This window comes from Centropristis striata, chromosome 9 (genome assembly GCF_030273125.1).
Source record: "Centropristis striata isolate RG_2023a ecotype Rhode Island chromosome 9, C.striata_1.0, whole genome shotgun sequence".
In the NCBI taxonomy this organism is placed as follows: Eukaryota; Metazoa; Chordata; class Actinopteri; order Perciformes; family Serranidae; genus Centropristis; species Centropristis striata.
The window spans coordinates 6,229,772-6,254,433 of record NC_081525.1 but is presented as its reverse complement, the minus strand read 5'-3'; the positions used below and the strand labels follow the sequence as shown (position 1 = coordinate 6,254,433).

The following is a 24,662-nucleotide window of genomic DNA, read 5'->3' as shown; positions in this document are numbered from 1 at the left end:
AACCTCCAGAATGTTCCTTTTAATAAATAATAATGAAATATAATCCTCAAAATGGAGCTACAGGGTTTTTCACTCTGCTCTTTTACACATTCTCCAAAACTCTATTTACGTTGTGACATAAAGCCATAAAGACTACATGCTGTTTTTCAGAATTCATTTTGGACATTTGTACCCAACAACAGCATTATTTTAAGATCGTGTCTTATTTATTGTGCAGTCTAAAGCTGAAACATCAGCCATAAGATGGTCATTTCCCTCTAAAATGTAAAGGGAAAAGTAAAGTTTCACAGTTCCGTACTGTATTTGAGTACTTCAGCTCTCTGACTGTTTATGCTTCACTGGCTCCCTCGCACCTGTCCGTCACCTGGTTCCTCCCCTTCTGTCCCCAGATTATTGAGCAGCTGGAGCTCTCCTTCCCTCTGCGGTGAGTCCCTGCACCTCCACCTTCACCTCCTTTCCCTCCATGTCCACTCCCCCGTCTTCACGTCCCCCCACTTCTTCTCCGTCCAGTTTCTCTTTAACACACACTGAATATTAATCTGTGTCTTAAGGGAGGTTTTGGCTTTCAGGAAACATTTCCATGTGTTATTGCCTTTTTTGCTTACACCCTTTACCTTCTAAGCCCCAAAACACACGAGCAGGTTTGAAATGTATGTCATTATAACTGTGTTATTCTATACAAAAGAAATGTTTGACTTGTTTCCACTTCTAGCAATGATTGTGTTGATTCTATAGAGCTGCAGTACTTATAGATTTAATATATTGCAGAGAAAAACAAGGCCACATTGAGTAAAATGTGACAGGGGCAAAAAAAAAAGTGCCATGACACTGCTTGTTGGGGCTCAGAGGGTTAATGTTTTTTTCTTGTCCCAATCGATGTGAAACATTTAACATTATGCAATACTAACCTTTAAAAATGGCGTAATAAGAACTGGCGTGTGTTTCCAGACAGACATTTGTATGTTGATGTATCACTTCTACTCTTCACTTTCGCTGCTCTGCTGTCTGACATGTTAAATTGTTGTGTTTGTAGGAACGTTGACAGACCGGAGCTTTGTCAGATCTCCCTCTACGACTTCCAGAAGTTTTTACAGATGGACCAGAAGGTACTGAGCAGATTCAGCGCCCGTCAGCACAACACACAGACAATGCTCTCTTTTGAAAAAAACATAAAACTGCTCTGTATTCACTTCTGTATCGTCTCAGGAGTCCTGGGCGTCGGACCTGAGTCGTGTCAGAGAGTTCCTGACGGGCTACATGAGGGGCGCTCCGCACCCGGAGCCCATGCTGCAGCTTGATGAGGTGAGACTCTACCAAGACACACAAAGTGAAACAAACTGTGCAGATCTTTATCCTCCGTCTCAGTCTGATCATGTCTCTTTTTTTTTCTTTTTTTTATTGTTGTTTGCACTTAAAGAACATACAATCATAAAGAAATCAGAAAACAGCACAAAAAACAGTTAAAGTAAATGCAGGAAAGATCAAAAAGCCCAAAGGGCTTATACGCGACCCTCCCTCTTAAACCTATAAGTAACTATACTTTACTTAAATTACATAGCTAGATGAAAAAACAAAACAAAAAAGCAAAACAAAATATAAACAAAACAAATACAAAGGTGTAGAACATCTATAGGGATTTTTTTGAGCTTGGTCTTAAAAGTATATAAAGAGGAACATGATTCTGTTAGATTTTTTATGTCATTCCACCGCACCTTGATAAACAAATGAGAATTTGGCAACAGAGGTCCTACAGAAAGGAATATGTAAATCATTCTTTCTTCTTGTAAGATGTGCATGATAATGACAATTAAACTCAAAGTAACTATGAAAAAAGTTAGGTAAAGATGCAGGAAGGCAAATTACTTTATACATAAGAACACCTGTTTGATACTTATTGACCTCATAAATTGTAAGTAGTTGCAATATTCTCTTTTATGTTCCTAGTTCCTGACGTTCCTGTTCTCTAAAGAGAATTCTGTGTGTGACCCTCGACATTCACCGGTTGTTGCTGACGACATGAAGAGGCCGCTGTCTCAGTACTGGATCTCCTCTTCACACAACACGTATGTTTCAACATTTGTGCCTCAGATGTTCCTGTCTTTGTCTCAGGAGTCTAATACTGTATTGTAAAGATCTTGTTATTGTATTGAAAGGGGCTTTAGGGGAATAATAGGGATTTAAAAACTCAACAATGTGGAAAAACTGCTTATTTTTGTCTTAACCCTTTATCAGGCGAAGAACCGTATTTGGTAACTCACAGATTTAAGAGATTTAAAGTAGCAAATCTGCGTGGAAAAAAGTCACAGATTTATGAGAAAGAAGTGGGGAAAAAAACAACTTTTCTCGCAGATTCACCACTTTAAATCTCTTAAATCTGCAACTTTTTTTCTTGTGGATTTGCCACTTTAATCTGGTAAATTTGCAACTTTTTTTTCCACCCCATTTTGATATCCACTGAAGTTACCAAATATAGTTCCTCACCTGATAAAGGGTTAAGAGTCTTGTTAAAGGATGGATTTCAATTTTTGCTAAAACCTGATCATTATTATTTTTTCTTCAATAATCAAAGGAAGAAAAGAACAATGGTCGTTTTATAGAGTGAAGTTTTCCTTTAATGCAAAAGAAATGACGTAATAGTTTTTAGAGCATATTAAGTTTATACCCTGTTTTAGCCATTAATCAACCAAAATTACCAAAAAAAAGGATCTGATTCTGACGTTACAAATGTGAGAATTTGCTGCTTTTCTGTTTTATATAATAGTTGCATTTATTAATACTGTTCTGTCTTGTAACGTATTAATCAGTACTGGAAACTATCATTAGTTGCAGCCCCTGAAAGCACATAAATGAAAAATAAATAAAAATAAATCTAACACAGGAAATTTACTCAAATGACAATATTATTTTCCCTGAGTGCCGCTGCTCCTCTGAGCTTGTTTCCGTGTTGTTGCTCTCTCAGTTATCTGACAGGTGACCAGTTTTCCAGTGAATCGTCTCTTGAAGCCTACGCCCGCTGCCTCAGGATGGGCTGCCGCTGCATTGAGTGTAGGTTGATTTTAACTCATGAGAAAAGTTTTGCTGCTGGTTAAAAATGTTTCTGCAACACATTAAATTCACAAAAGAAATGACAGTTTTGTTTGGTTGTTGTTCAGGTTTTTGTTTTAGTCTTTTCAGGTCAGAGTATGCTGCCCTACAAAGCCTAGCTGCAGTATCTACAGAGTTTTAACTAAAAAATGAACTCCTTGATGTCTGTTTTATCTTGTGACAAAGTTTTAGGTTTCAATTTTGCTTTAATGCAAAGAAATAACTATATATAATTTGCAGTAACTACAAAATCCAACTCAAAACCAAAGCAGACCGCAGTAATTGCTCTTACCACGGTCTGATTTGGATATATATACGAATTTAAACATAAAATCAAAGCAGACGGTCTGATACAGTGTAGCCTGGTATTTCCTCACTGTGTTGAATAGTGATGACACAAAAGTTTATTTAATAGGGAAATTATTATCTAGACAGTGATTAAGTAAAAAAGGGAGATATCATTATATTAAGACTAAAATATAACATTACTTTATAATATTTAGTCTTAAATATGCAAATCTTTGAATAGAGTTGTAACACTTTTAAATGCACTTCTGACAAAATCAATTTGAAAATGTTTATTCACTGAAACTAAAAATAATAGCTGAAAGAACACAACAACATTGTAGTTACTGCACTCTGTTTGTTCTTTACTATTACTACATTTTGGTGGCCAGTTAAAAAACGGTATAAAATTAAAAGCAGTTTTTCTCAGTTTTACCCTTTGCGTAGTTACTGCAGTTAGACTCTGAAGGGCAGTATGCACAGCTAAAATAATTCAGTATGTTCATGTTTGTAACTAAATCTGAGTTTTGTGATGTCAGTGGACTGCTGGGACGGACCTGATGACCTGCCAATCATCTACCACGGCCACACGTTGACCTCCAAGATCAAATTCCTGGATGTGCTGCACACCATCAAAGAACACGCCTTCGTCACTTCAGAGTGAGTGGACAGAAACTACAGCAATCATCAACGCTGCTGGTTTGCTTTTCACAAAATCTGTAAAGTTTGTTCGTTTTATTAATTAATATGTCAGGCAGTTTGATATAGTATGATGAAACATTAAAAACAATGCAGATTTCAAATCAATCAAATCAAATCAAAATTACTTTATTTATCCCCGAGGGGAAATTCAGTTAGTCTGTTAGCTCTGTTAGAATGAGACAGCCTGATGTCTGTAGGAGAGAAGGATCTTTTGTATCTCTCCCTCCTGCAACAGAGAGAGAGGAGCCGTCCACTGCTGTTTTTTTGCTCCATAAAGGTTTTGTGTAGCAGATGATCTGGGTATTTCAAGATGGACGCGAACATGTTGACAGGTCATCTCTCCACCACCTCCTCCAGTGTGTCCAACCACAGAACCAGCTCTTTAGACCAGTCTGTCCAACCGCCTTCATCTCTGTGTGTGATGCTGCCTCCCCAGCAGACTGCAGCATAAAACAACACACTACCACCACAGACTGATAAAACATCTGCAGCATCTTACTACAGATGTCCAGAGATCTGAGCTTCCTTAAGAAAAAGAGGCTCTGCCCCTTTTTGTAGAGAGTGTCTGTGTTAAGGGACCAGTCCAACTTATTATCCAGGTATACACCTAGATACTTATTAGAGGTGGGAATCACCAGAGGCCCTATGATATGATTTTATCCCGATACTTGAGTCACGATACGATATTATTCTAATTTTAAGCATTTTGCGATATGGTGAGTATTGCAATACAATGTATTGCAATTTAACTGATTACCTGCATTTTGTGTCCACAAAAATTAAATTCAATCAAGAATTGTTTTGTCAAATGAGAGAAAATTCTCAGTCTAATCTCACTTCAGTCTTTTTATTTCTCCACAATGAGAGTCAAACTCACAGACTGACCGACAAAGTATTCAGTCAAACTGAACTGAACTGATATCAAACATGTAGGGACGACAATTATTGCAGCATTTTCTCAAACTTTCCTCAACTTTAAGCATCTGCTCTTAATTTTGATTTTTTTTTTTAACATTAAAAAGCCTAACAGATTCCTTAGATCTTCTAGTTTTCATATGATACCAGTATATTACTAAAATTGAGTATATTCCTAAAATTGTTTACTGGGTTTGTCTCAGTGATGATGTAACTGCTGTCTTAACATTATAGGAATAAACAATACATTTGTATTTGTGTTACATGGTTGGCTGCTGACATTTAACCAATGACACCAAGATGAAACAACAATGGGACGAGCTGCAGATTCACCTGCCTGCTGTTGTGTTTGTGCAGGTATCCGGTGGTTTTGTCCATCGAGGACCACTGCAGCGTGGTCCAGCAGAGGAACATGGCCACACACTTTAAGAAGGTGTTTGGAGATCTGCTGCTCACAAAGCCAGTTGATAACAGCGCAGAGGAGCTGCCCTCACCCTACCAGCTCCGCAGGAAGATCCTCATCAAGGTATATCAACGCATGATTAGGACCAGAACTGTATAGTTATGTATAGAAAATTTGAACACTACATAATCGTACTAATGCTACCTATACATCAGAAGACTTTGAAAAGATTTAGAAAAGACTCCCAAGATTTTAGACAGACTGTGAACCTTGCAGGGCAACTATTTACAAGACTACAACTAGCTTCTTTGAGAGAAAGTGGTGAATCTGGGAGAAAAAAGTTGCTTTTTTCCCCACTTTTTCTCGTAAACTGCAACTTTTTTCGCAAAGATTTGTCACTTTAAATCTCTTAAATCTGCGACTTTTTTTCTTGTAGATTTGCCACTTTAATCTAGTAAATTTGCAACTTTTTTCTTGAAATATTACCTGAAGTTACCAAATGTAGTTCTTTGCCTGATAAAGGGTTAATATGATATAGGGATGTGAAAATGGTGGTAAAAATGGTTAGAAAAGCTCTTTTTTGCACATATTTGCTCTGGTTCCCCTTAAGAAAAGGTTTGGGATCCTTCCAAGGTTCAGGGCTCTGAATTAGTCTGCAGCTCTTATCTTCTTCGATTGTTGATTGTTAAAATATCCTTGGGAAAGATCCCTGACCTCCATGAAAACATGTTGCATGAGAGAAAGTTTCAGTAAATATTGTGTCTCATGTTTCATCACTGTGTCACAGCACAAGAAGCTGGTGGAAGGCACGCTGTACGAAGAGGTGACGTCAGCCAGCTACTCTGAAAACGACATCAGCAACTCTCTGAAGAACGGCATCCTGTACCTCGAAGATCCCATCGACCACGTGAGTGCTGACTCATCAAACTAATGCTGGGCTTACACCAAAAGATGTTCACAGTCCCAGACTAAAAACTGAAGGTCTTTAGTAAATCAAGGAGTTTTACTGGAGTCACGGCACTCCCGCCATCTCCATGGTTACGTTTAAGGTAGTAATCTGCTCTGTTTCATATCAGTCTTTTCCTAGTCTTGGGTTTGTTGCAGTGATGTCATTTTTTGGGCAGTCTGTGGCCTAGAGGTTAGGAATCGGGCTTGTAACTGGAGAGTCGCAGATTCGATTCCCCGTACTGACAGGTCTATGGCTGAAGTGCCCTTGAGCAAGGCACCTACCCCCCCCCACTGCACAGCTCCCTGGGCGCAGTAATGTGCTGCCCACTGCTCCTTGCATGGTGTGTTCACTTGTGGGTAAAAAAGGATAGGTTAAATGCAGAGGTTGAATTTCCCCATTGTGGGATTAATAAAGTAATCTTCTTCTTCTTCTAATACAACAAACAACAAATAGATGAGCGGCCAGTAAAACCACTTCCACAGGAAAAAGTAACATCACAGTAATGCTAGTAAGCTCAGTCCTAAATAAAAATACAGCGATGTAATATATTATTTATATATACATATATTTACGGCCACAAGCGGGATTTTTGGGGGCGCTGTTTCTTAGTAAAGAGAACAGTAAGGAGACCCAGTTAAAATATAAATAAATGTATACATAAATAAGTAATAAATAATGTATGATTAACTAAACGAAAGTTGATAGAGCTGATAAATATAATTATTCAATTAAACACATAATAATTAAATAGGACATAAATGTATATCATGAATTCAATTCTAAATTTTCCTTTCCTTTATTCTTATATCTATTTTCACTGTAAAATAGTCAAATTTTCATGTGAGAAAAACAGAAACCCTTTTTCAGCTTTGTGAGGGGCATTTTGTGATGTCTTCTCTTCTTTTTGTTGTTGTTGTTTTCAACACAAACCACTGCACACACTAGAGCAGCTGGAGCCAAAAGCTGCTTCTCCTTTATTTTGTAAGTTTCTACTAAGAGCATGATGGGAAAAAATTGCATGGTGGGAAAAAAATGCTAAAATAATCTAGTTGTAGTCTTGTAAATAGTGACCCTGCAAGATCTAAAAACTCTAAACACTTGTCTTGTGAGCTGGTGTGAGCTGATAATTTTCCGGGAGTTTTTTCCAAATCTTTTCAAAGTCTTGTGATGTATACGTAGCATATTTAGTAGCGTGTGTGTGTGTGTGTGTGCGTGCGTGTGTGCATGCATACGTGTGCATGCATGTGTGTGTGTGTGTGTTACTGATTTGTGTCATGTGATTCACAGACGTGGACTCCACATTATTTTGTCCTGACCAGCAACAAGATCTACTACTCAGAGGAGACGTCCCACTACCAGACAGCTGATGAAGAGGAGGACGACGAGGCAAAAGAGGTACGGAGATGAGGTTTTTTTTTAATTAAGTATTAATCAGGTGTGGTTGACGCTCACTGCTTCTCTCCTGTGGTTGTTCAGGAGTGTAACAACAACGAGCAGCACTGTGCGGAGCGCTGGTTCCACGGTAAGCTGGGCGGAGGTCGTGACGGCCGACAGGTGGCGGAGAAGCTGCTGCAGGAGTACTGCGAGGGTGGAGCCAAAGACGGCACCTTCCTGGTCCGGGAGAGTGAGACGTTTGTCGGAGACTACACCCTCTCGTTCTGGTGAGTGACACCCACAGACTGTATATAAATAATGGACGTAGTCACAGTGACCCCACCCATTGGTTTGTGGCCCGTTGGAAGCATCGAGTTCAGCGTTACACTCGTCGCCATCTTGAGTCGCCATCTTGTTTCCGATACGGGAAGCAGACCATATTTGGACTGTGGAGGAGGAGAGGGATCTGATCACTGACTACAGCCTCTCTACACCTCAACCTGACTGAGAGAAGCTGCTGCTAATTCATGTTAGCATTAACTGGAGCATTAACTGGGATGTTCATTTTGGCTAGCAAAAAAACAAACAAAAAAAATGTACGTTACTTACCAAAGAAAAATGAACAGCGACTCCTTGGAGTGTCTGTTAGTCCAACCAAACGCTGAACAAGATATTTTAATGAACAAAATATTCAAATAAATCATTAAGTGAAAATACAGTGAAAGGGTCAAAGTTATGAGACCAAACCGGTAAACGTCCTTTTTTCTATCTAGATAACGTTATATATATATTAATTTATTGACACATTGCCGTGGATACGCATTGTTCTGCAAGATCTACAAGAAAAAAAGTCGCAGATTTAAGAGATTTAAAGTAGCAAATCTGCGTGGAAAAAAGTCATAGATTTATGAGAAAGAAGTGGGGAAAAAGCAACTTTTCTCACAGATTCGCCACTTTAAATCTCTTTAATCTGCGACCTTTTTTCTTGTAGATCTGCCACTTTAATCTAGTAAATTTGCAACTTTTTTCTCGACCCCATTTTGATATCCACTGAAGTTACCAAATATAGTTCTTCGCATGATAAAGGGTTAAGTATTACCAGCTAAATTAAGTGAAGGAATGAAAAGAAAAAGTATTGATAGTGCAGTCAAATGTGTTTTTGGATTAATATTATTGCTGCATTCATACTTCAGTACAGTACTTAGTTACATTTTACCACAGATGATTAGAGATCATCACACTAACTCCCTCCTGCTCCTCCAGGCGCTCCGGTCGAGTCCAGCACTGCAGGATTCACTCTCGCCAGGAGTCCGGCTCCACTCGCTTCTACCTGACCGACAACCTGGTGTTCGACAGCCTGTACCGCCTCATCTGCCACTACAGAGACACGCCACTTCGCTGCAACGAGTTCGAGATGAGGCTGGGCAGCCCGGTGCCACAGCCCAATGCACACGAGAGCAGAGAGTGAGTGTCTGCAAAGATATCACACTCTTTCCTGATTTGTGTGAAAGTAGAGGAGAAAACTGTCAAATTGCCTAATAGAGTTTTGGGCTATTTTGTCCAATTTTGAATCCCTTTCATTCTGCCTGTATAAAAGTGTTTACCATGCCATGTAAGGTCTCGTTTTTTTCAGCACAACCTCATCTATATGACCTGAACTTTTTTTTTCACTTTGACTACTATACATCAGAAGACTTTGAAAATATTTGGAGAAGACTCCTGGAAAACTATCAGCTCACACCTGCTCAAGTGTTTACAGTTTTTAGTCCCAACCTAGTCTCAGACTGAGATTTTAGACAACATTTTCAGACACCAAAAAACACACAAAAACATAAAATCAGATTTTCTTAACTTTCAAAACACAGTCATACTCAGTGAAGAATTTTAAATTTTGCAAATGTGAACACAGGTTGTAAATATAACATAGGTAGTAATGAGGATAACATCTAGTTATATATTTTCAACTCAGGCCTTTCTCCGGTTTTACTTGGCCTATCATCATAAAAAAAAAAGAAAACTGGCAATGAGTTTCAATCCAGTACTTTAGAGCAGTAGTTCTCAACCTTTTTGAGTCGAGACCCCCAATTTAATATGCATGTTGTCCATGACCCCCGCTCACTGAACACAATCTCACACGCACAGTTCAGATCACCCAAAAAAGAAACAAAATGACCAAAAAAAGACACAAATTGACCAAAAAAGACTCAGAATGACTAAAAAAAGACACAAAATTACCAAAAAAAAGACACAAAATTACCAAAAAAGACACAAAATGACCAAAAAAAGGCACAAAATTACCAAAAAAAGACATTAAATGATCAAAAAGACTAAAACACATGAACACTTTAACACAGTGGAGACAGAGCTGACTTCCAAAATGATTTGGCGACCCCCAGAAATCATCTTGCGACCCCAATTGGGGTCCGGACCCCAAGGTTGAGAATAGCTGCTTTAGAGGGAGGCTGATGGACGTTACATAATTTTTACGTCATGAAGAATTCACGTGATTTTGTGTTCTGCAGGTGGTTCCACTCCAGTCTGTCCCGTGTTCAGGCTGAACACATGCTGATGCGCGTCCCCAGAGACGGAGCTTTCCTGGTGCGAAAACGCAGCGAGCACAACTCCTTCGCCATCTCCTTCAGGTAGAAAACTGAGGGACGAACATGATGCCAAAACCACCAAAACTCAGGCCTCTTTTTGTGTAATCTTCTGTCTCTGTCCATCCGTCTGCCTGCAGGGCGGAGGGGAAGATCAAACACTGTCGTATCCAGCAGGAGGGGCGTCTCTTCATGCTGGGCAGCTCCGCAGAGTTCGAGAGTCTGGTCGACCTCGTGACCTACTACGAGAAACATCCTCTGTACCGCAAGATGAGGCTCCGCTACCCCATCAACGAGGACACTCTGGACCGCATGGGCACCACGGTGAGTCACACACAGTTCATCAGTCACATGTCACACTTAAAATCCAACAGATTAAGTTAATAGACCTTTTTGACATGATAGTTGGATGAGCTCTGATGACTCTGCTACAAAACCGTAACTAAAGTAATAAGCCTCAACTGTGCTTGACCTACAATGTCTTTTCCTGTGAAAAACATCTATTACATTGTTGTTTGTGTGTCAGGAGCTGGACTACGGGGCGCTTTATGAGGTCCGAACTCCTCATTTCTACGTGGAGGCCAATAAGATGCCCACAGCTCGGGTAAGTCAGACTGTTTATACTGTTTATACCTCCAGTTTAACCAGTGAATTACTATCATATCTATCCTATCGTTTAGTAAATGATAAGCAGATTCTATTCTACCATTGGAGCTAATATGGATGGATTTAAAAAAAAAAAAATTAAACTATCAGCTGCTCTGTGTTCTTCATTTGCACATTTAAAAGAAAGGTCATAGACAATTATTAGACTTATTTAAAAACCTCCTTTTAAAGAGAGACATACATATAGATAAAAAAGCAGTTAAAGTACACAGCTAGAGATGGGTGAATGCTTTGCAGCTAAACTTGGTATAAGAAGAGAGGAGAATATTTGAGAAATTTGAAGATGTGTACTCGAAAAACCTAAAAACGTATGAAAACATTTCCACCTTAAACCAAGTAATCATGCTATAAAATTAATGAATAATGCACTTGTGAACATTTTCAGATTTGATTTGATTTAAACATGCAGGCTTTTGAACTTCCATTCAACAGTTTATTATATAGTGAAACTATTGAAACCAGAGAGGTGTTTCAGTGTTTCTGCACAGCTTGAAGTGCTGCTATACATGTTGATGCCACCAGATGTCACTGTGTGTTCACTGTGTTCTTTCTAATTTAACCCTCTATGGCAGGGATGGGCAACTTAAATGCTGCAGGGGGCCACAATTTTTCATAGCACCACCACAGGGCCACATATAGGACAGTGCACTTCACCAGATATGATGAAACTGCAATTTTAAATATGTTTACAGTGCAGTAACTTAACATATTTCATGCTCAAATGCATGTCTTACAGTATAAATAGGAATACAAAAGGTTTGAAGCAAATAAAAAAGAATCACTTACTGTGATTTTTTTTTTTCTGTGCAAGAACAGCAGACCAACAGCACTTTTAAGATTTCATGCTCAAATGCATGTAGTTGTACTGAGGGCCACTTCAAGTGAGGGTGCAGGCCGTATGCGCGTTATGTGTAAATGTTTATCGATCTTATGTAATATTCTAATTTTCAGAGACACTGAGTTTTGTGTTTTCATTATCTGTAAGCCAGAATCATCAAAATTACAAGAAAAACAGGCTTGAAATATTCACTCTATGTGTAATGAATCTATATAATATACGAGTTTCACTTTCTGAAATAATTGACAAAAAATATTGAACTTTTTCATGATATTGTCTTTTTTTTGAGATATACCTGTATGCACATGACTTTATTGTGACTTTGTCACCATTTGTCTGATGATGTCTCTTGCTGCTGTGTTTCAGTGTACAGTCAAAGCTCTGTACGACTATCGAGCTCAGAGGGAAGACGAGCTCTGTTTCCCCAAACAGGCGCTCATCCTCAGCGTGGATAAACAGGAGGGCGGCTGGTGAGTGAAACACAGTGATTTGATGCCACATTGTCTCCTTCACATCTGTAGCAGCTGGTCATGAACCTGTTTGTCTCCAGGTGGCGAGGTGACTACGGAGGAAAGAAGCAGCTGTGGTTTCCTGCAAACTACGTGGAGGAGGTTCCCAGTTCTCCCACCAGAGAGCTGGATGAAGCAGTGAGTTCTGACTCCTACAGGGAGCTTTAACAATGTTAAACCAGTCATAATCACTCTTTAGAATCCATTTTAAGATTATTTTACTGATTTATAATTTTTTTTTTCTTCACAATTAATCAACAGGTTACAGAGGATATGCACAAAACTCCAACCCCCACAACTCATATTCCCTCACATAGGGTAAATCAAAATAACTCTAATGATATGCACAGAGACACAAACTTGAACTATTACAGAGAGCGAGACACCTTCCAATCCTTAGCGGGGGGATGGTCCCTTTCACACCACTCAGAAAACCAAAATAATATCCAAACATATACCCTCAACACACAACAGACACTGTTACAGAGTATAAATAAGGAACAAATAAAACAGATGAGAAAAACAAACAAACAAAAAAGAACAGACAAACAAAAACACACACACTGATTTACTTTTATCCTATGAACCCTCGAGGACCCTCAGGTCTTCTGGTCTTTTAATAATTCCAAAAGTTAGAACGAAAACCCACGATGAGGCGTCGTTTTCTCACTGTGGTAACTTTATGGAACAGCCTCCCTGAAGACCTGAGGCCCATAGGATATATATATATATATATATATATATATATATATATATATATATATATATATATATATAAAATATAATCATTCTCTACTTTTTAATTATTTATTTATTATTTCAATCTTTTTTTATTTCGCCCTTTTACTTTTTATTGTTATTATTATTTACTTTTGTTTTTTATTTTATCTTATCTTACCTTACTTTATTTTTATTTATTTTATCTAATTAATCTCTAGCCTGCCTCCAGTGTTTCCTCACTGTGTGACGTTGAGGTGGCGCTGCCTCAGTTTGTGCTTTGTTTTTAATGGGATGGGTGGATGGAGGGTGTTTACTTGTTTCTTTGTTTGATTATTATTATTATTATCATTATTATTATTTTCTCCTTTTTTATGTGAAGCACTCTGTGTTACATTTCTCTCCACAAATAAAGTCTGATTGATTGGTTGGTTGATTGATTGATTGATTGGTTGATTGATTTAACTTTCTATTATTTTGTTGTGTCAGTCCACAGAGAACAGTCCTCTTGGAACATTCCTGAAAGGCTTCATCGATGTCCCCACCTGCCATGTTGGTGAGTCCAGTGAACACGTTTTCTGAACCAAACAGAAGATTAAAGAGGGACTGAGCAGACTTTCTTAGGACAATAAGCATGTTTTTTAAGTGAATAGCCACACAAATACCTTCTGTCAATTGTCTTACGATCCAGCAAAAATAAAGAAACTTATTTATCTGCAATTTTTGTGTAAATTGTCAAACTGGATAAATGCCCAGTCACTGCAAGTTCACATATAATTGATCCATTCTTGCAGAGTTTTTTGAAGTTGGGTTGTATGATGTATTTATCCATAGTAGATGGAGGTTCATACGAGTATCGACAGTCTATGTCAGTTTAAGTGTACGCCATATTTAGAATATTTTGGTAACACTTTACAATAACCATCATTTACAAATGGTAAACAGATAGTTTATTAATGTTTAATAATCATTTATAAACCGTATATAGGCCATTTAGAATGGTAAATACATAATTTATTAATGTTTAACTAACTAAATCATTTATAAATGGCTAATAGATGGTATATTAATGTAAGTTTATAGTTACTTTACCATTAACAAACAATTAAATTGTAATAAATAGTTCATTAATAGTTTTAGTTGCACTCATTTTAACATTTTAACACAATATTAAGTATGTTAATGATTTTAAAATTATTCATATACCTTTAAGAAATTGGTTGAAAACATTTAATGATTAAATATATAGTAAATGGTTAATAATTGGTCTATAAACCATCTATAAACATTACTTAGTTGGTTATTGTAAAGTGTTACCTAATATAGCATACAGTTAAACTGATGTAAATTTTTATTTTTTAATAAAATGCATTTAGCCCCTGTCCATAGCAGTACATTAACTTTTGTGCCGACCAACATCTACTGTAGGAAATACACTGACTATGGAACTCATACAACCACAGTTCTAAAATAATCTACTCTAAACCAGAAAAAAGTTTGTTTTCTCCTGTTTATTTGAAATTCAATATAATCCCGATTTATACCTGTTTCATTTTATTGTTGTTGTTTTAAAGCTCATTAGTAGATCAACACAGTAATTTGATGTTAACAGTTATCCCTCGGAGCAAACTGCCTTCAGGCTAAACATTTAGTTAACAAAAAATTTTAAAAAACTCTCTGCATCTGTCCAGTGGTGCACAAGGACGGGAAGAATTCGCGCCCCTATGTGTTCACGATCCACTCCCAGCAGCTGTCGTCTCACCCGGTTCAGACGCTGGACGTGGCGGCCGACAGTCTGGAGGACATGAACATCTGGGTCAGCAAGATCAGAGAGGCCACGCAGAACGCTGATGCACGGGTCAGTACCAGGGAAACACCTCAGCATCCAGCAGAACTTTTAAACTTATTAACTTTTAAAAATATATATATATTATGTGAAGGTTCAATGTTTCAAAATGGATTTTTCATACTGTTTTCTGCTCTTTAACCCTTTATCAGGCAAAGAACTATATTTGGTAACTTCAGGTAATATTTCGAGAAAAAATTGGAAATTTACTAGATTAAAGTGGCAAATCTACAAGAAAAAAAGTTGCAGATTTCCAAGAAAAAAGTGGGAAAAAGCAACTTTTTTCTCCCAAATTCATCACTTTAAAAATAATAAAAATATTTCTGTTAAATTTTGGGGTCTTTGTTTTCATCCTTGTGGTATCGAAAATAGTATCGAGAATCAAATATTTTCCTGAGTATCGGTATCGAGTTGAAAATGTTTGTATCGTGACAACCCTACTTGAAAATGATTTTTATATTGGTTAAACAGTATGGTTGGCTTCTCTTATAAACAGATGCAGGAGGAGAAGCAAATGGAGCGGAGGAAGAAGATCGCTGTGGAGCTGTCTGAGCTGGTGGTCTACTGCAGACCGGTCCCCTTCAACGAGGACAGTAAGGAACAAACTCTTCTCTTCTCCTCTTCCTCACTTTATTTATTATTTAATTTTGTTTTGCTTTGTTTTTTGTTTCTTTCTTTTTTACCTTTGTCAATTCTGTATTTTATTGCGCTTTTTGCACTTTTATGTGAAGCACTTTGGTGCGGCTCAGCCGTCTGTTAATGCGCTATATAAATAAATTTGACTTGACTTGACTTTATAACGTTTCCTGTTTGATTTTATTTTTCTATTATGCTTCCAGAGATCGGCACGGAGAGAGCGTGTTACCGTGACATGTCCTCCTTCCCGGAGACGAAGGCGGAGAAGTTTGCGACACGCAGCCGAGGGAAACGCTTCCTGCAGTACAACCGGCGGCAGCTCTCCAGAGTTTACCCCCGAGGACAGAGGCTGGACTCGTCCAACTACGACCCGCTGCCCATGTGGCTCTGCGGCTCCCAGCTGGTCGCACTCAACTTCCAGACCCCAGGTCAGCGGCGGCTACATACTCGTGTACTTTCAGACGAGGTCAAGGAAGACAAGTACACAAAGAATTTAGCAGCAACATAAACATTTATCTGTAACGCTTTATAATAAGGTCCTTAACCCTCTATGGTACGCATTATGATGCCAGTTAGGAATAAAATGTTTGGAGTGTTTTTTCTTGTCTTAAAATAGACTAAATAAACATAATCTCAAGTTTTTGGGGTTTGTTGCCCGTAGGCAACATTGTCCCATAACGGGGGACCCATAAAAAGTGAAAAAGAATGTTTTTAAAATCAATTTTCAAAATCATTTATTTAATAAACATGTGCTAAAGATTCAGTAGCTTCAACAGGGTACAATACATAACATTTTAAATTTTAAAACATTATAAAAGGAACTTTTTAAACTGGTTTCTTGTCTGAATGTTGCCTGTAGGAAACATTGTACCATTGAACCAACGATGCATTGAAATGAATGTCTTGAACAGTCTAAGTGTATGAAACTATAAAAAATGAAGGTTTACTCATCTATCAGTAGGAATATTTTTTTTTCCAGACGGAAAAGGGCCAGGAAATGACGTTTTGAGGGATTTTTTGTGGCGCAAAATGGCAAAGCTGTTCCCTTAGGAAAAGTCTGCAAAATAGGGTTTCAATATGGCCTCCTGGAGGTCATGTGACAAATTAAAGCATTGCTATTGGTTCCCTATACTCTTCCCTATTTTTAAAAGTATCTCATCACTCAAAAACATGCATTGTGGAAATTTTACAGGCCAAAAATGCCTGAGAGCAACACCGTACCATAGAGGGTTAATAACCATTAATTAACAAGTAATAAGGCATTATTCTCGCTTTAGATCCGGTAGTTGCAAAAAGCATAGTTAACTTATAGTTAACTTATAATAGATGAGCAATAAAGTATATTTTAATACCAATAAGCAAACAAAATAAGATTAATAAAGGCATGGCAAAGAGATAATGGGTGGGTCATGGGTGTTTGTAATGCCATTATTAACACTTATATAAGCTTATAAACACACAATAATGTTAATAAGCATCTTGTAAGGACTTACAAGGGCCTTATTACTTGTTAATTAATGGTTATTACAAGGACCTTAATATAAAGCGTTACCCATTTATCTACGCAAGACACAGAGACAGATGTTAAGTTGACTCAGCAGGGAGTTTATTTTCCACATCTCAGATACAAACACTTATAATAGCATCATTAATTCTTCTTTCTTCTTCTTTTCGAATCTAAAAAATAAACAACATAAACTACAACAGCGTAGGCTAGATGCATATACATATTCATACACATACTCACATAGGCACCATTAAACAGATGTACATAAACATATAAACATTTACACACATACAGTATATATAGCCCTATACATATACATGCATCTGCCCCGTCTAAGTAATAAGACAGAAATAAGAACCAGTTAACTTAATATTCACTACGCATTTCCTTATATCATTTTGGTTCGAGAAAAAAAGGGGAGTAGGCTGAGGTCAAATAAATATGTATTATTATTAGTAGTAGTATTATTTATTTATTATCTTATTAGTCAACCATAATATATAAAAAAAAATATAGTAGTATATAATTTGACAGTAAAGTACCAATTAACAAAGTTTATTTAATGTGGATTCAGCAGTGTTATAGTTGCAGCAAAATTTAGTAAGGTATTAAATACTAGTTCAGTAAATAGACAACATTTTATGCTTCTTTGTAACTTAAAGATGCTTTTGGGGAAATTAAAAATATGTCCTCTTTCTGATTAGACACCGAGGATGTCATCTGCAAGATTTTTAGAAATGTGTGTGTGTGCATCTGTGTGTGTAGATAAACCGATGCAGCTGAATCAGGCCTTGTTCATGCTGGGAGGTGGCAGTGGCTTCGTTCCCCAGCCGGACGTCATGAGGGACGACGCCTTCGACCCTTTTGACAAGGACACCTTACATGTGGAGCCAATCACTGTCCAGTTACAGGTCAGATGGAACAAAAAGAGAAAAAAACAGCTTTACCCTCTGGAATAAAAGGGAATTTATATATACGCCACTTTTCCGTGTCATAAATATTGGGGGAAGAAAGTGGGTCTCTAGATGCAGTATTGAACTATTTACATTTTTACAACGAACTCCTGTCATCTCCCCACGTTCTGTGTTAACAGATTTGAGGTTTAATTTTTTGCAGTTTAATTTTTTGATGTTTAATTTTTTGCGGTTTAATTTTTTACAGTTTAGTTTTTTGAGGTTTAATTTTTTGCGGTTTAATTTTTTGAGGTTGAATTTTTTGCGGTTTAATTTTTTGCGGTTTAATTTTTTGATGTTTAATTTTTTGCGGTTTAATTTTTTACAGTTTAATTTTTTGCGTTTAAAGTTTTTGCGGTTGAATTTTTTTAGGTTGAATTTTTTGCGGTTGAATTTTTTGCGGTTGAATTTTTTTAGGTTGAATTTTTAGCGTTGAAAAACATTCAGATACATAATTTAAATGCATAAATATTCAGTACTAGAAATTCAACGTCTTTTTTATTTCAAACTCCGATGACACAGATTTACTTCCATAATGTAGTGATTTAAATAAAATGATTATGACAGAAATATCACATTTTTTAAGCTTCGTTTTGATTACTTTTTCTAACGAAAATTTTCATTTAACCTATGATCCTATGGTCAATAATGTCTGTTTTCACAGTTTCTTTCAACGATAATCTCTATATTTTTGGTGATCTTTTAAAGAAAACATACGTTTCAATGGTGTGGTTTAGAGGGTTAAACTAGAAGTAAGATTCACTTTGTTAAGACAGTGTTTTTTACCCTCTTCCGCTGTTCCTGTATCAGGTGCTGGGAGCTCGTCATCTGCCTAAAAATGGCCGCAGCATCGTCTGTCCCTTTGTGGAGGTGGAGATCTGTGCAGCCGACTACGACAGCTACAAGTGCAAAACAGACGTAGTGGGTAAGAAAGCTGCTGCCTCATGGCTTCAACATTGATTAATATTAATGCCTTAAAGGGTTAAAATTATTTAACAAATACATGTACATTTTAAAGTTATGATCAGGACTGAAGTTGGTCAAAAGATTTAATGCATTGAAAGTGAAAAAAAATATTCTTATATAATATTTTTATAGCACTTTTTAAGAGGTGAACATCTTTTGCACCAAGGGTAAAAGGTGGGGTATTTGCTGAAAGAGTGCACAAGGGTTAATGTGATGACTGACTATCCCCTCCTCCTCCTCCTCCTCCTCCTCCTCCCAGCTGATAACGGTCTGAATCCTGTGTGGGTGCAGAAGCAGTTTGTGTTTGACATCCACAACCCAACATTCTCCTTTCTGCGCTTCACTGTCTACGAGGAGGACATGTTCAGTGATCCCAACTTCCTGGCACAGGCGACGTACCCTGTCCGTCTGTTACGAACAGGTAAATGTGGAATAACTCACTTTTTATATTAAATGTCATGCCTAAGTATTTTAAAAATCCATCAGTTATTAACACTAAAGCTTCTTACGTGGGGCGCAGATGGGATTTTTGAACTGGGGGGGATGAAGCTGTCAGCAAATGATTTCAACTCAATGAGTTATTTTTCTACTCAATGTCTTAACCAAAATATGTTTTATTTAAAAAATGTATATGAACTGTAGTGTAAACAACAACCAACATATTTACATAAATACAAAGAAGTTTGTGCATGAAATTCCCAGTGCAGCCAAACAAATTTACTGACTTGAAATCGACTCAATGAAGGACCCAAAAACATCTCTCCTCCTTTCATTACCCTGAACAAACTGCTGGGCAATTTCTTCTCTGTCCAGTCTGTCAAGCCTTTAGAACCAGCGTTTCCACAGGATTTTCTGAGACTATGATTGGGGGACCCAAACAAAGTCCGGGTGTCCGGGAGCATGCTCCCCCGGAGAACATTTTTGCCCTAAAAGCCTAAATTTGGTGCCTCTCGCACATTCTAATGCCACTCTTCCATCTTAAACATTGCATATTTTTTATGAATTATTGTAAAGGAGAATTAGGGTTATTCTATGTTTTATTTAAGGCATCATATTTTGACAGTCTTCTTGCAAATTCTGTGTTGGACTCTATTAACACATCCATGTGCTCTTATTTTGAAAGCTACATGTGTTTGCTTTTATTTTGAAGGCGGGTCTAACACGTTCTTACCGCAACACCTGTGTTTAATTTACACTGAAAGTCTGAACTTGGAGCTCTGAACAACGTCGAAAATTCTGACATTCATGTAGACCTTCAACGCACCATTAGCCGCCGGACTCTCTATGTGCGCTGCAATGTAAATAGTCTAAGTAACGGAACATTAATCCTGTTTTACCGGTGATGTTTGTCGCCATCTGTGCGCATGTTCTTACCTAAGTTTCTGCACAAACAGTTTGTTCTATGTGTTGATTGTGTGTGTTGTCAGGCTACAGGAGCATCTCACTGAAGAACAGCTACAGTGAAGAGTTAGAGTTGGCATCACTTCTGGTGCATATAGAGATCGTCAATGCAAAGGTAAATACACTCTAGTAACCATTAGAACCAAATAAAATGCTTAAAATGCTATTGACACAATTCCACAAAGCTGCTTTATTATATTATATGTTAATAAAAAGTGCTTTGGGTCATTAAATATAATAAATGTACACAAGCACGAAAGTAACATACCTATAATATAGAATGTTTCTACACCCATAGATTTGGATGCATAAATAAGTAGGAAAACTATATGTATAGTACAATATATTTATTAAATAAAGTGCCCTACAGTTTGTTCTAATTGCAATTTAAAGATAAATCATGTAAAAAAAAAAACTGCCCAGAAAAAAAACAACTGAAAAAATAGGAATTCTTCATGAAATTTAATGATTAGAATCCTTCAGAAATCTCTTTTTGTATTATTGTGTGACAGCTGACTCTAATGTTAGTAAAAGAAGGATCTTAAAGTGTTATGGTCCATGGCAAGTTGTCTAGCTGTGAACAATTATCATCAACATGTGCAATTACGCTGCCCTTTTTATATAACATTTTTCTATCTTTAAACATAAAAAATACCTAGCAGCTTGGGGGCAGCCAATTTGCAAAAGCCCAGTATCCACATTTAAAAAAAAAAAATTAGATATATAGAGAGACAGATAGATAGATACTTTATTTATCCTGCACAGAATTCTGGTAACCAGAGGCACAAAAAACACACTATCACAGCATCAAAGCTGCACAAATTAACAAAAAATGAAGATGAACAGATGAACATATAGAGATATGTTCTATATTTGGTGCTTTTATCAAGAATGAACAATTGTTCTCCGTTGCAGGAGGAAGACGACGAGAACTTGTACATGTCCATCCAGCGGCTGAGGGATCGAACCAGCGAGCTGTCCAACCAGGTTTCCCTCCTGGAGAGGTCGGGCTCAGGGGACCTCAGCTACCAGCAGAGCCTGGAGGAGCTCCGAGCGGCTCAGGACCAGCTGAGTGAGCTGGTGGAGGCTCGAAACCGCAGGTAACTGATCACCACATACCAAGACATTTATTTCACTTAACCCTTTATAGGGCACTCATTTTAATACTTGCAAATTTCAAATTTCAACCCTAGAGATTATTGGAGGATATTACAAACAGCCAGAATGTGTAAAATAAACATACAGACCCAGGGGAGGGGGTTATATTTTGAGAAAAAAGTTTGAGATTAAAGTGGTGAGAAAAAAGTTGCTTTTTCCCCCACTTTTTCTAGTAAATCTGCTAGTTTTTTCGAGCAGATTTGCCACTTTAAATCTCGTAAATCTGCAACTTTTTTCTTGTAGATTTGCCATTTTAATCTAGTAAATTTGCAACTTTTTTCTCAAAATATTACCTCAACTCTGTTTGTACGACTGTTTTCTTGCTTGATTTTTCATTTTTACATTGGAGGTCAAGGTCAATAACGTTAATATTATTATATTATTATCATACTGATTGGTCAGATGTCATGGTGTCACCGTCTGTGATGTAGCCTGATCTTTGCTGATTAGCTGGAAGAAATCCATGTGGTTCTATGACCAAACAGAGAGACATGGGGACCCAGTTTTGATATCCACTGAAGTTACCAAATATAGTTCTTCGCCTGATAAAGGGTTAAAACTGCAACAGGCTAGATGGGCAAACTTTCTCATCTAATGATTAATGCAAGCAGGATGACCTGAGTGATGACGATATTTTTTTGACTTGACTATCTTCTTTCTTCTGTTGCAGGCTGATTGAGAAGAAGAGGAGGGAGAAGCTGAGGCAGCAGGTGACAGCAAAACGCAGCTAAACATCTCACCACCAGAGGACAACAGCGACACGCAATCATGCATTTATAACTGGAACTAAAAATATGTTCTTTCACAGTAAAATGTGAGACTTTAAAGCACCATGCTGTCCGAACAGCAGAGCAAAAAGAAGCATCTCATGGACTAAAAACAAAACCTCACAAAACTAAGCTATAAAAACAATCAATGACTGGAGGCTGAAACACATTACGAGCAAACTAGAGATGGGTTTCTTCTAAAGTGTTTTCATGGAAACAGTTTGTTGATCGACAAGAAATTTAGCTGTAACAGATCTGACGATTAATTGATCATTCCAAGTCCTTTTTAAACCAGGGAAAACCCCCAAAATTGCTGCTTTTCTTTGTGTTATGTGATAAGAAATTTATCATTTGGGGATTTTGGACTGTTGGTCAGACAGAACAAGCTATTTGAAGATGCCAACTTGAGCTTTTAAATATTTTCTGATATTTTTTTAACCAGACAATTAGGAGATTAATGGGTCTCAATGAAGCCAAGTTGCCTCTTGACACCTTTAAAAACTGGATCTCATTAGAGAAGATGAGGGTGTAACACGCCACAAAACTGAAATCTGCTTTTAGAAAATTAAATTTGAAGCTCATCAAGTTCACTCTTACTGTGTTTTGGTCTTTAGCTAGAAAAACAGGACATAAGGGAGAAGAAAACTCAGGTTACACAAGAGGATGGAATTTAAAAAAAACTATGGATGGGGAAAAAGGGAGCAGTGGGCACACGTAGCAAAAAAGCTAATATCATGTATGTGCCTTTGATGTATTTGTAGGGTTAAAATGACTTGTGTTTAACAAATAAAACTTTCTTTACAACTGGAATAGTGGCCCTTTAAGGGAAAACTACTAACAAATGAGGAATCCACTCGTTTGGCTTGGACCACTACTCATGGGTGAAATGGGTTTAAAGGGATTTTGAGACTGAAGTCTGTTCCTTCTAATCAAGACCAAGTCTTTTTTTCGGGTGATCACATGAACTCTGGGACAGGAGCCCCTTTTCACCCGGGGTCAGACGTTCCCGTTCTACATGGGAGAGCACAAACTGGACAAACAAATCCTCCACAAACCACATGAGAAGGTCTTTTAATACATCCTGAAAAAGGGCTCTAAATATATCTATACTACCTTCGAAGAGAACAGAGAACAAGAGGAAGACCACGATCCTCATAGCGCCCCCTGGATGTCACCTGCATAGGGGCTCAAGTGTGTGTCACAATCAGACACACACAACAAACAAGGGCTATCACGAAGCACTCTTACTTTGTCCCCCATCTGAACCCCACGGCCAGGATCAGGTCCCATCATCTGGCACTAATCAACAGATGCGGACCAACTGGACCTGGATCGGGTAAAAAAAAACCCATATGACCCAATGCATGGCTTCATATCTAATAACATCCCCCTCTGTAGCTATTCCTTCCCATCATACTCCTCTTATTTGTCATTGTATATATAACTTCTTTTATTTATCAAACCCGTGTAGATCCTGTTGTAATAGATGAAAAGAACATACAAGGAGAATGATAACGGACTTCAGATTCAAGATACTGTAACTGTATGTAGAAATTAATATTGTGTCCCTTTAACTGTCCCCATAGACACAAACCTCTCTCTTTCCTCCCCTGTGCTGTAGTTGCACTGGGCGGGGCCTCTATGCAAAGGTGGTCTTCTCGGTCTATAGCCATTTTGTATTAGGCGATTTGACTCAAGTTGTGTTTTCTCTCCGTATCTATGCTAACTGTCCAGTATTATTACTCTGCATTACAAATCCTGTGCAAGTTTCCATTGAATAAAGCTCTTTCGTGTACTCCTGTGTGCTGGTGTCTTTTTGAAGCGTGTAATTCAAAGCCAGCAGCAAGCAACGACCGCAGCAGGACATTTGGAAATAACAGTGATTAACAGAAAGATGAGAAGTAAGTTTACAGATGTTTATGTCTGAGAGGGGCTCATTACGTATGTACAGTACATCCCAAGAGGCAATGAAATTCATTTTTCAAAATGAGAAAAAAAGTCAGTATAGTATGTTGTCCAAATTCGCATAGAAAAGTCATAGTCGTCCAAAATCTAAAAAGAAGCCATAGTATAGTATGCTGTCCAAAATATGAAAAAATGTCATAGTATAGTTTGTTGTCCAAAATATGAAAATATGTCATAGTATAGCATGTAATCCAAAATAAAATAAAAAGTCATATTATACTTATCATGTCAGGTCATCCAAAATATGAAAAAAATGTCATAGTATGGTATGTCGTCAAAAATATGAAAAAAGGTGATTGTCGTCCATAACCATGAAAAAAAACATAGTATAGTATGTCGTCCAAAATCATAAAAAAGTCATAGTTTAATATGTCGTCCAAAATATGTATAGTATGTTGTATCAAATCAATCAATCAAATCAAAA

The 24,662-nt window shown here is 37.5% G+C and overlaps 1 protein-coding gene across 2 annotated transcripts in view; it reads left to right on the top strand.

The window, feature by feature from the left end:
• LOC131977636 (1-phosphatidylinositol 4,5-bisphosphate phosphodiesterase gamma-1-like) overlaps positions 1-24,068 on the top strand; it is a 46,061-nt gene extending 21,993 nt beyond the window's left edge. Inside the window, exons 7-33 of one of the 2 annotated variants that reach the window (XM_059341040.1) lie at positions 390-424; positions 1,034-1,106; positions 1,207-1,302; positions 1,945-2,063; positions 2,960-3,045; positions 3,909-4,029; positions 5,344-5,512; positions 6,177-6,296; positions 7,626-7,733; positions 7,815-7,999; positions 8,976-9,176; positions 10,235-10,354; positions 10,450-10,633; positions 10,836-10,913; positions 12,180-12,283; positions 12,364-12,460; positions 12,584-12,640; positions 13,529-13,595; positions 14,731-14,897; positions 15,382-15,478; positions 15,725-15,949; positions 17,794-17,939; positions 18,792-18,906; positions 19,207-19,368; positions 20,375-20,463; positions 21,264-21,448; positions 22,177-24,068. In XM_059341040.1, coding sequence (XP_059197023.1) covers positions 390-424; positions 1,034-1,106; positions 1,207-1,302; positions 1,945-2,063; positions 2,960-3,045; positions 3,909-4,029; positions 5,344-5,512; positions 6,177-6,296; positions 7,626-7,733; positions 7,815-7,999; positions 8,976-9,176; positions 10,235-10,354; positions 10,450-10,633; positions 10,836-10,913; positions 12,180-12,283; positions 12,364-12,460; positions 12,584-12,640; positions 13,529-13,595; positions 14,731-14,897; positions 15,382-15,478; positions 15,725-15,949; positions 17,794-17,939; positions 18,792-18,906; positions 19,207-19,368; positions 20,375-20,463; positions 21,264-21,448; positions 22,177-22,237 — 3,267 coding nt within the window. In that variant the 3' untranslated portion in view covers positions 22,238-24,068. The remainder of the gene's footprint in view (positions 1-389; positions 425-1,033; positions 1,107-1,206; positions 1,303-1,944; positions 2,064-2,959; positions 3,046-3,908; positions 4,030-5,343; positions 5,513-6,176; positions 6,297-7,625; positions 7,734-7,814; positions 8,000-8,975; positions 9,177-10,234; positions 10,355-10,449; positions 10,634-10,835; positions 10,914-12,179; positions 12,284-12,363; positions 12,461-12,583; positions 12,641-13,528; positions 13,596-14,730; positions 14,898-15,381; positions 15,479-15,724; positions 15,950-17,793; positions 17,940-18,791; positions 18,907-19,206; positions 19,369-20,374; positions 20,464-21,263; positions 21,449-22,176) is intronic. The other variant, XM_059341041.1, reaches the window with a different exon arrangement.
• The last annotated feature ends 594 nt before the right edge of the window (positions 24,069-24,662 follow it).